The following is an 11,237-nucleotide window of genomic DNA, read 5'->3' as shown; positions in this document are numbered from 1 at the left end:
ACTGGCACTAACCAGAATATATAAGAGGAGTGGGAGGCCCCTGTTCACAACTGAGCAAGAGGACAAGTACATTAGAGTGTCTAGTTTGAGAAACAGACGCCTCACAAGTCCTCAACTGGCAGCTTCATTAAATAGTACCCACAAAACACAAGTCTCAACGTCAACAATGAGGCGACTCCGGGATGCTGTTGCAAAGAGTTTCAAAGAAAAAGCCATATCTCACACTGGCCAATAAAAATAAATATTAAGATGGGTAAAATACCACAGACACCGGACAGAGGAACTCTGCCTGGAAGGCCAGCATCCCGGAGTCGCCTCTTCACTGTTGATGTTGAGACTGGTGTATTGTGGGTACTATTTAATGAACCTGTCAGTTGAGGATGTGAGGCGTCTATTTCTCAAACTAGACACTAATGTATTTGTCCTCTTGCTCAGTTGTCCACCAGTTTGCGCTGTTCTGTGAAGAAAGTAGTACACAGCGCTGTACGAGATCTTTAGTTTCTTGGCAATTTGTCGCATGGAATAGCCTTCATTTCTCATAACAAGAATAGACTGATGAGTTTCAGAAGAAAGGTCTTTGTTTCTGGCCATTTTGAGCCTGTAATCGAACCCACAAATGCCAATGCTCCAGATACTCAACTAGTCTAAAGTAGGCCAGTTGTATTGCTTCTTAATCAGCACAACAGATTTCAGCTGTGCTAACATACATTTACATTACATTTAAGTCATTTAGCAGACGCTCTTATCCAGAGCGACTTACAAAATGGTGCATTCACCTTATGATATCCAGTGGAACAACCACTTTACAATAGTGCATCTAAATCTTTTAAGGGGGGGGGGGGGGGGGGGGGGGTTAGAAGGATTACTTTATCCTATCCTAGGTATTCCTTAAAGAGGTGGGGTTTCAGGTGTCTCCGGAAGGTGGTGATTGACTCCGCTGTCCTGGCGTCGTGAGGGAGCTTGTTCCACCATTGGGGTGCCAGAGCAGCGAACAGTTTTGACTGGGCTGAGCGGGAACTGTGCTTCCTCAGAGGTAGGGGGGCCAGCAGGCCAGTGGTGGATGAACGCAGTGCCCTTATTTGGGTGTAGGGCCTGATCAGAGCAATAATTGCAAAATAGTTTTCTAATGATCAACTAGCCTTTTAAAATGAATAACTTGGATTAGCTAACACAACGTGCCATTGGAACACAGGAGTGATGGTTGCTGATAATGGGCCTCTGTACCCCTATGTAGATATTCCATAAAAAATCTGCCGTTTCCAGCTACAATAGTCATTTACAACATTAACAATGTCTACACTGTATTTCTGATCAATTTGATGTTATTTTAATGGAGAAAGAATTAGGACATATCTAACAAGGACATATCTAAGTGACCCCAAACTTTTGAACAGTAGTGTACATTCTTTTGATCTGTTTTTAATAAACACTATTATGCGATCTATCTATGCATTTTTCTCTCTCGCTCTTCATGACAATGTTTGCGGCATATAGTTGGGTCTTGAAGCCATATTGAACCAGATTGAGAAAGTGAACAGCTGAAATGCTCTCCATTCCACCAACTTAATCTGCATTCTTCCTGTGCGTTTGTCTGAGAGAAATAAACACTTTCTCACTTTTGTCTCCCATTACAAATGAAAATGTTTAAGGAATGCTGTTTACCGGCTCTCGAAACCATCGACTTGAGGGAGAGAGAGCAGCCATATTCAATTTCACCTTATTCTAAGTCCTTCACTTTAATTCCTTGTAGCTTTTGGCTGCTAGAAATAAACACAATTATCTTTCTCTCTCGGTCTCCCGCTACGAAATTGTTCAAACAACCCCGCCACTCACACACTAGCTCTTGGGTTTCATTCACCATAACCCTGCATTCCATCAGTCTGCTGTGGAAGAAGCTAGCTACAGCTAGCCTTGCACTCTGCTAATGTCCTGCTGGTGCCACGGGTCCTGTTCATTAGGAAACAAGTGGAATAAAACGGACTGAAACAAGGAGGGACTAGATGGACCTGGTCCAATAAGTTCAAAAATCAACATTCATTTTCAATGTCTGTTGCAAAAACATGACCCTGGATGAAGTGTTGAAACGCTGTAAGCCATTCCAAAAAGTCACCCTACAGTATTCCCTATACAGTGCATTCTTAAAATATTCAGACCCTTTGACCTTTTCCACACTTCGTTACGTTACAGCCATATTCTAAAATATATTAAATGAAACATCAATCTACACACATTACCCCATAGTGACGAAGCGAAAACAGGTTTTAAGTATTTTTTACCTTATTTACATAAGTATTTAGACCCTTTGCTATGAGACTCGAAATCCTGTTTCCATTGATCACCCTTGAGCTGTTTCTACAACTTGATTGGAGTCCACCTGTGGTAAATTCAATTGATTGTGCATGATATGGAAAGGCACACAGTTGACAGTGCATGTCAGAGCAAAAACCAAGCCTTAAGGTTGAAGGAATTGTCTGTACAGCTCCGAGACAGGATTGTGTCGAGGCACAGATCTGGGGAAGGGTACCAAAAAATGTCTGCAGCATTAAAGGTCCCCAAGAACACAATGGCCTCCATCATTCTTAAATGGAAGAAATTTGGAACCACCAAGAATCTCCCTAGAGTTGGCTACCCGGCCAAACTGAGCAATTGGGGCACCATCCCTACTGTGAAGCATGGTGGTGGCAGCATCATGCTGTGGGGATTTTTTCAGCACCAGGGATTGGGAGACTAGTCAGGATTGAGGGAAAGATGGACGAAACAAAGTACAGAGAGATCCTTGATGAAAACCTGCTCCAGAGCGCTCAGGACCTCAGACAGGGGCGAAGGTTCACCTTCCAGCAGAACAATGACCATAAGCACACAGCCAAGACAACGCAGGAGTGGCTTCAGGACAAGTCTTTGAATGTCCTTGAGTGGCCCAGCCAGAGCCCAGACTTGAACACGATCAAACATCTCTGGAGACACCTGAAAATAGCTGTGCAGCAACGCTCCCCATCCAACCTGACAGAGCTTGAGTGGATCTGCAGAGAAGAATGGGAGAAACTCCCCAAATACTGGTGTGCCAAGCTTGTAGCGTCACACCCAAGAAGCCTCGAGGATGTAATCGTTGCCAGAGGTGCTTCAACAAAGTACTGAAAATGGTCTGAATACTTATGTAAATGTGATATTTCAGTTTTTTAATTTTTAATTTACAAACATTTCTAAAAACCTGTTTTTGCTTTGTCATTAAAATATATTGTGTGTAGATTGATGAGGGATAAAAACAATGTAATACATTTTAGAATAAGGCTGTAACGTAACAAAATGTGGAAAAAGTCAAAGGGTCTGAATACTTTCCGAATGGACTCTATAATGCACTACTTTTGTCCAGAGCCCTATGGGCCCTGGTCAAAAATAGTGCACTATGTAGGGAATAGGGTGCCATTTGGGGTGCAGATATAGCCTGCAGCAGCCACTGGGTGTCTTTGGTGAAGAGAGTAAAGAGAAGAGACTCTAAAGGGGACTAAGCTATGAAGCTATACCCTACCCAAGCCCTAATGATTAAAATAGAGAGAAGGGGTCCACTAGAAGGAGGGGTTGGATTTTTCTGTTTTGTTCTCTCTGATGGTGGCTGTGTGGGGATAGAGTGTGTCTTGTAATTGTGTTGTGTGTGTGCCGACATTTGAATACTGATTTCACTTTAGATCTTAATACAGTATTCAAATGAATGTGTGAGGTGGCCCAGACACTCATTTAAATAATGTATTGAGATCCAAATTTAAATAAAGTTTTCAAGTGTGTATGTGTGAGCATGTGTGAATCCCACACTGGTCTGAAGCTGCTGCTGCCTCTGAAAAAAAGCCTGAAAAGCCTAGAGGGGATTTCCTTCTGAAAGGCAAAGCTTTTCTCCTCCCCCTTCTCCAGCAGTCTTTCCCTCTCTCACGCTCCCACTTGCTCCAAAAACACAGTGCTGCCAGAGAAGCTCAAGACTGGAGCCAGCGAAGCAACAGGAAGCAAGACACTTCATCGCTTGGAACTCAACTCACTCAAACTTGCAGAAAGTCACTAAGGGATGGGAACTTTCCTACTTACTCGCAGACCACTAACTGTCATGTGGACCTACCTTCATCAATGGCATTATCATGGCTAAGAAACATGAGAAGAAGACCTCGCTCTCACTAGAGTCAATTATCTGGACGGAATTATCAGGACAAAATGTGAAGAAACATTCTGCAGGATAGAAGAGATACTGTCAGAAAGATGGTAACTAATGATACTTTTTCTATTGAGCTGTCATGTGCTTTTGTCTCCATTGTCTCATTTTACCTCTTCCAGGTCTGTGAGTTGCGGTGCTCCACTGACCTACTGAGTGAATAACCTACGGGTTTGTCTTTCTCAGTGGCTTCTTCTGTAACGCATAAATGGAGTGTATCTTGTATGAATTTTGTATTCAAAGCACACTGTCTGCAAACTGAGACACAGAGTACATTACGGATTGCATAGATGAATAGCAAAGCAAAATACTTAATGACTTTTTAAAATGAGATTTAAATCATGGTAGCTAGCAGTTCTACTGCAGCAAGTACTGCATTTTGATATAGCCTTGATAATGTTGATTAAACACATTTATTTCAGATTAAAGTTAAGTCACTACAAGTATTGACCATTTTGCTCTCCTAAAAAAGTTACACATATTCAATATGTTGTCCCTAAAGCACAGTGTATGTTATTAGGGACACCGTTTCATGCAGCGAACTGAACACAGCATCTCAAGCCCCTCAAGTGTCCCTCCACTAGAGAGAAAAGAAGCTGCAGCAAAGAGTCTTTGTTTTGTTTGCAATGGCAATATGTAACTTTTTGGGCAATCCGACTAAATTCAAAAAGAAATGTCTGTCATTCTCATTGAAAGTATGTCTAAGAAGCGGTAGATCTGTTCTATGTGCGCTATTTCTATGCTTTCCGTTCTAAAGTTTTTCTTTTTTTTTTAAAAACTTTTTTTACTTTTACTTTCGGTTTTGTACACCAGCTTCAAACATCTGAAAATACAATATTTTTGGATATGATAAAGATATTTTCATAGCGGTTTAGATTTTACAATGATTCTCTACACTGTAGTTGCTTCTTTTGCCACATAAACTGAAATTAAGCAAACATTTATGGAGCGATTTCTGCATAGTGCATCTTTAATCATCGTTATTGTGTCAATAATCATCTACAAGTTAGTAGCAGGCTGCATTTCACACACCAAGTAGGATAGTGGGAAGACAGGCAGCACTTAATAAAATATATGGCCCTAGCAAGCAAAAAGACAGTACTAGACAACAACAGATAAAGACACAAATTATACTTATCACTCCTGGAGAGATCAGGAGTCCTCTAGCTATAGAATGAAGCACTCTTCCCAAGTTTCTGATCACGCTGCTCACACTGCTCTGATCTGGGGAAGGGTACAAAAAAATGTCTACAGCATTGAAGGTCTCCAAGAACACAGTAGCCTCCATCATTCTTAAGTGGAAGAAATCTGGAACCATCAAGACTCTTCCTAGAGCTGGCTGCCTGGCCAAATTGAGCAATCGGAGGAGAAGGGCCTTGGTTAGGGAGGTGACCAAAAACCCAATGATAACTCTGACAGAGCTCAAGAGTTCCTCTGTGAAGATGAGAGAACCTTTCAGAAGGACAACCATCTCTACGGTACTCCACCAATCAGGCCTTTATGGTAGAATGGCCAGATGGAAGCCACGTCTCAGTAAAAGGCAGACGACAGCCCACTTGGAGTTTGCCAAAAGGCACCTAAAGACTCTTAGACCATTAGAAACAAGAATCTCTGGCATAATGAATCCAAGATTGAACTCTTCGGCCTGAATGCCAAGTGTCACATCTGCAGGAAATCTGGCACCATCCCTACGTTGAAGCATGGCGGTGGCAACATCACGCTGTGGGGATGTTTTTCAGCAGTATGGACTGCGAGACTAGTCACGATCGAGGGAAAGATGAACTGAGCAAAGTACAGAGAGATCCTTGATGAAAACCTTCTCCAGAGCACTCAGGACCTCAGACTTGGGTGAAGGTTCACCTTCCAACAGGACAATGACCGTAGGCACACAGCCAAGACAACGCAGGAGTGGCTTAGGGGCAAATCTCTGAATGTCCTTGATTGGCCCAGCCAGAGCCCGGACTTGAACCCGATCAAACATCTCTGGAGAGACCTGAAAATAGTTGTGCAGCAACGCTCCCCATCCAACTTGACAGCGCTTGAGAGGATCTGCAGAGAATAATGGGAGAAACTCCCCAAATACTGGTGTGCCAAGCTTGTAGCATCATACCCAAGAAGACTCCAGGCTGTAATTGCTGACAAAGATGCTTCAACCAAGTACTGACTAAAGGGTATGAATGCTTAAGTAAGTGTATTATTTACGTTTTTTATTCTTAATACATTTGCAAAAAAAAATCTATAACCCAATTTTTTTCTTTGTCATTATGGGGTAATGTGCGTAGAATGATGAGGGGAAAAAACGATTTAATGTAATGTAACAAAATGTGGAAAAAGTCAAGGGGTCTGAATACTTTCCGAATGCACTGTATAAACTGGTTACCAACGTAATTAGAATAGTACAAATACATATTTTGTCATACCTGTAGTATACGGTCTGATATAGCATGGCTTTCAGCCAATCAGCGTTCAGGGCTTGAACCATCCAGTTTATATTTAATGGGTTCTAACTTAAAATTCTTTGTTAGTTTACAATTGTGAAATGTATGCTCCCTGCATATAAAAACCACAAAGACTGGATCCTAATTTCTATGACTCACACGGTGGAAGAACAAGTTGCCTATAGCCTACTGTACATGGTTTATTTTTGTATGGAAAATGGCTGTGAGGACTTTTTCTACAATATTCACAACATATTGACACAATTACAATCTTAATCAAATTAAAATCAAATTTATTCATTTACATAAAGAAATATGTATTTGACTGAACATAATAAACCAGCAGCAGATGAAACAGAAAGTGAATTCTCTCCTCCCTCTCTCCCTTGTTTTAGCTTGCCGTCTAGCTGGCTAGGTTTCGGATATTTACTAGCCCATACCAGTGACAAACTTAGCTATGTTATCGACATATGGCAGTACACAAACAGAATCTATCTCACAAATTTTGCTAGCTAGAGAGAAATAGCCACTAATTCATTCAGAAAAGGAGGAAGAGGATAGCTAGCTATAGCAAGCTAATGTTAGTAGCTGCCTCTTCAATAAGAAGCAACTCTGATAGCATTGATCCTAGTAAACTTTACCTTTGAGTAAAATCCACCCCTCCAAAGAAAGCATGGCTCTGGGGCTTCTCCGAAATGCCACTGCAATCACTCAGCAGGCTGTATAGAAAACTCCTATAGTAAGTACACCAGCATCAGCAATTAGCTACCAACAGCTGGCAGACATGTTTACATTTGGTTAGTTTCATCAGTGTTATTTAGATGGAAGAGTGAGATAAATGCGCAATGGCTAACTAACATTAGCATAGAGGTAGCAAGCTAGCTCTTTGACTTTTACTTACACAGCTGACTTCCATGCTCATTGAAGCCCATGATAATGCTTGGTCTCTGCTGGTGCTGCTGGCTGTTTCAGATGCTTTAAAGCCATATTGGTGGTAAAGACAGCATCCACTTTGAGATACATCCACTTTGAGAACTTCTTGCTGAAGCACTCCTTCCATTGTTGATAGCCGTTCCACTGTTTATGGGCGTTGTAGGATTTTTTCCGAAGTTAGAGCTGATTTGGAGAAAACCTCAAACCCAACTTTAAGAACATTATAATATTATAACGATTGATTTAAGAGTTTGTAATTTGGGATTGTTTTCTTGAGTTTCTCTAAATTACTATTATATGTGTTTCTGGCATTGATAAATAAATGCTACACTGCCTTTAAATGCATTGGGGTCATGCAGGGCCTATAGGTTGGCATGCTATCTCTCTGTATGCAGCTATTAATTAAGCCAGTGGTGCTTAAACTCTACTAAGCTAACATATGGAATTGTTTTAAGATGGTCATACCAAGGATAATTTAGCTATTTAATTTTAGGACCCCTTTAGGTATCAAAAAATCTAAAAATAAATAATTTGATGAAACATTGAATTTGGTCTTACTGCTATTAGCCCATAGAAATTCATTGAATAACAGATCAGATTCATACATGGAAAAACATCTTTCCATAAAGTGGTGAAACCATTCGGACACCACAGACGTTTTCATGAGAAGACCGACTTTCGGGATGTCTCATGGTCTGACAAACACAGGTGTAGCTAGACCACCTTCCACCACAGAGGCGGATGTGGTGGATTGAGACGTAGCCCATGCATGGGGATGTTTTTATTATGCCGATTAGATTTTTGCGGGGCACGGACATCGGCTCTAGTGGGTTAAAAGGCTATATTTGATTATTATGATATGTATTAAATAGCTGTTTAATATAATTAAACAATGTAAGTCATTACTTTATTCTTTAGACTTGAATTGTATTAATTGCATACATTTTTGTTTCTAAAGTATGTCATTTTGAGAATATTTTTTTTACATCTCAAAGTAACACTTTTAAGACAATTGTGTTCCAAAAGAGATATCAACCTGGCTACAGGAAAATGCTAATCTCTATTTTTGTAGCTTTCTTTATGCAGACTATCTGAAAGTAGCCAGCATATTGATAGTATGGTCAATAATGAAGGTTTACTTTTGTAAATCACTTTCTCTTTAATAAATAATCTCAATGAGAAGATTGATGGGCACTTATTTTTGCTCAGGACAGCTTTTGTGTGCTGTGTGAACGTAGCTATCAACTTCTGTACTGCTCAAGAAGAATGAACTGCCAATCGTATTGCTCAAATACGAATAGCACAACTTTTCTGTATGTAGTCATCAATGGTTTTCAAAGGCAGACTGCGACAGAGCAGGTAAATGTTGAAATGGAATACAAAAATATGCTAAGAAGTTACTGGCACAGTCGGTGCTGCTGCTTTGAAACTGGGGCAAATGCTGTCTCGCCACACGTTTTCCGACGGCTCTGCGTAGTATGCAATTTTCAGGGACCACTTTTGGCTTGTGAACACTACTTTCAGAACTACTGGCTAAAAAGTATACAAACGTACCGGAGAATCTCTTAAAAACTCTAAATTCTGTTACCAAATCTGTAACAGAATTTCTAAAAATCTGTAACGGCATTACTGCAGTTAGTAATTCATAGTCACAAACCACAGTTGGGCCACCTGCTACAGTCCTCCCACACAATAAAGTCGGGGACTTATTTCTATTGTGGTCCTCTTGAAACATTATGGCTAGGGAAGATCAAACACGGTATGACAGCAAGATAATAAAACAAAAATTCAAAGAAGAAGAACATCTATCTCATTGTTGCAGTTACATTATAGGGGTCATTCATACTGGCACAGAAGACAAACAGTTTTTTACTTTATTATTGAAACTGGCTAGAGAGGACGTCGTTTTTATGGGCAGAGGCAACTCATTTCACTCTGAGGCTCCAGTATACAAGAAAGTACCTTTCCCAGCATTACTCCTGAACCTGTATAAGCACACATTAGCAACACCTGATCTGGTGCTGTGATTGTGTGCATCCCTAACACAGGGAAAGTAATCAGATAGATATCTGGGCGCAGAACCTAGATACTAGATAGATATAGATACTCCTGTAAACCAAACCCAGTCTAATCTGGGACACCCTAGCCTCAACAGTTGAGTTCCTGAAAGCAGCTCCTGCCTATGTGAGTATGTGGACTCACCTTCAATACTACCCTGATCAGCTTATTCTGGGCTATCTGGAGCTTTCTAGACAAAAATGTAGTCCTGGCATTAACCTTCCCTAGCACTTTAGTGGCCATGCTCACACCTCCCAAGCTTCCGTTATGGATGCATACCAGGTAGCTAACAGAGGTTTTAGTAGTCAGCACCTCACCCCCTAACTCCACTGTGATATCAGAGGACCTACTCAATTTAAGTCTGGATAAAAAAATAATTGCCTCAGTTTTACCACAGTGCAGAGATAGCTTATTATCTCCAAGCCATTTACTAATGTTAGTAAGCTCTGTGCTCAGTATGCTCTCCAACAGAGTTTTACTTTTGTGAGACACCAGAAGTGTGGAGTCATCCGCATAAAGGAAAAGATGACAAGAACAGCATCTTTCATATTGTTAATATATAGTAAAAACAGTAGAGGCCCAAGCACGCTCCCCTGCGGAACGCCACAACTCATTAACCTCTACTACTTGCTCCCTACCTAATAAATAGGACTTTACCCAGCCTAGAGGGATATTGCTTAACCCCAGCGCCTTCAGTTTGAAGATTAGGAGACAGTGCTTAACTGTATCAAAGGCCTTTTGTAGGTCAAGTAGTACCATTCCACAGAGATTTCCTTCATCAATCTGTTTACTGATGAAGTCAGTCAAGTGAAGTAGACATGAATCAGTGAAGTATGTTTTTCCAAAACCCGACTGAAAATCATACATTAGACTTTGTTTGTTGACATATTTATAAATGCTTGAATAGATTCTAGAATCTCATGATTAAACCAAGGGCAAGACAGTCTTGACAACCCTCCCTTTCTCTCTCCCTCCCTCCAGTTAATGTCACCTCTCTCAGCTCTTACTGACACTTAGACATGAGCCACCTCTCTTTCCATTTACTGAAACCAGCATCCTTACCCACTGAGCACCAACACCGGACATCTGTGGACGTTGAACAGTAGTTGAAATTTGGTCAATCTACCCTTGCTTTGATTTCAAGGTCCACAGACATCATTTTTTGGTACAGTCCAGACTGGCTTTAATTTCGATGTCCACAGACTTTGATTTTTGTTGTGGTCCAGACCATCCTTGATTTGGCACAAACATAGACGTCCATGATTGGTTTAGATTTAGTCTAGTCTATGTTTCACAACTTTGGACAGCACAGAACAGTAGAGCACAGTAGAGTACATAAGAGTACAGTACAGTCCTGTAGAATATAGTTCAGTAATGTACAGTAGAGCACACTAGTATAATGTACTGTACTGAACTATACTCTACTTTACTCTACTCTTCTGTGCTGTGCTGTACTGTACTCTACTAATCTCTATTGTGCTGTACTTTATTGTCCAAACTTGTGAAACATGGACGTCTATGATTGGTTCAGCTTTGGTAGGGTCCGGACCAACGAAATTTGATATTGGTTGGGGGCGGTGTGTAGAATAATAACCACATATGCACAGAAGGATATT

At 40.8% G+C, this 11,237-nt stretch overlaps 1 protein-coding gene across 1 annotated transcript in view; it reads left to right on the top strand.

Annotated features, from left to right (window-relative positions):
- The first annotated feature begins 3,916 nt into the window (after positions 1-3,916).
- LOC106565223 (pleckstrin homology domain-containing family G member 4B) overlaps positions 3,917-11,237 on the top strand; it is a 61,339-nt gene continuing 54,018 nt past the window's right edge. Inside the window, exon 1 of the mRNA XM_014132102.3 lies at positions 3,917-4,242. Coding sequence (XP_013987577.3) covers positions 4,240-4,242 — 3 coding nt within the window. The 5' untranslated portion in view covers positions 3,917-4,239. The remainder of the gene's footprint in view (positions 4,243-11,237) is intronic.

The sequence above is a fragment of the Salmo salar genome, chromosome 12 (genome assembly GCF_965601325.2).
Source record: "Salmo salar chromosome 12, fSalSal1, whole genome shotgun sequence".
Classification (NCBI taxonomy): domain Eukaryota; kingdom Metazoa; phylum Chordata; class Actinopteri; order Salmoniformes; family Salmonidae; genus Salmo; species Salmo salar.
This window is presented reverse-complemented; position numbering and strand designations above follow the sequence as displayed.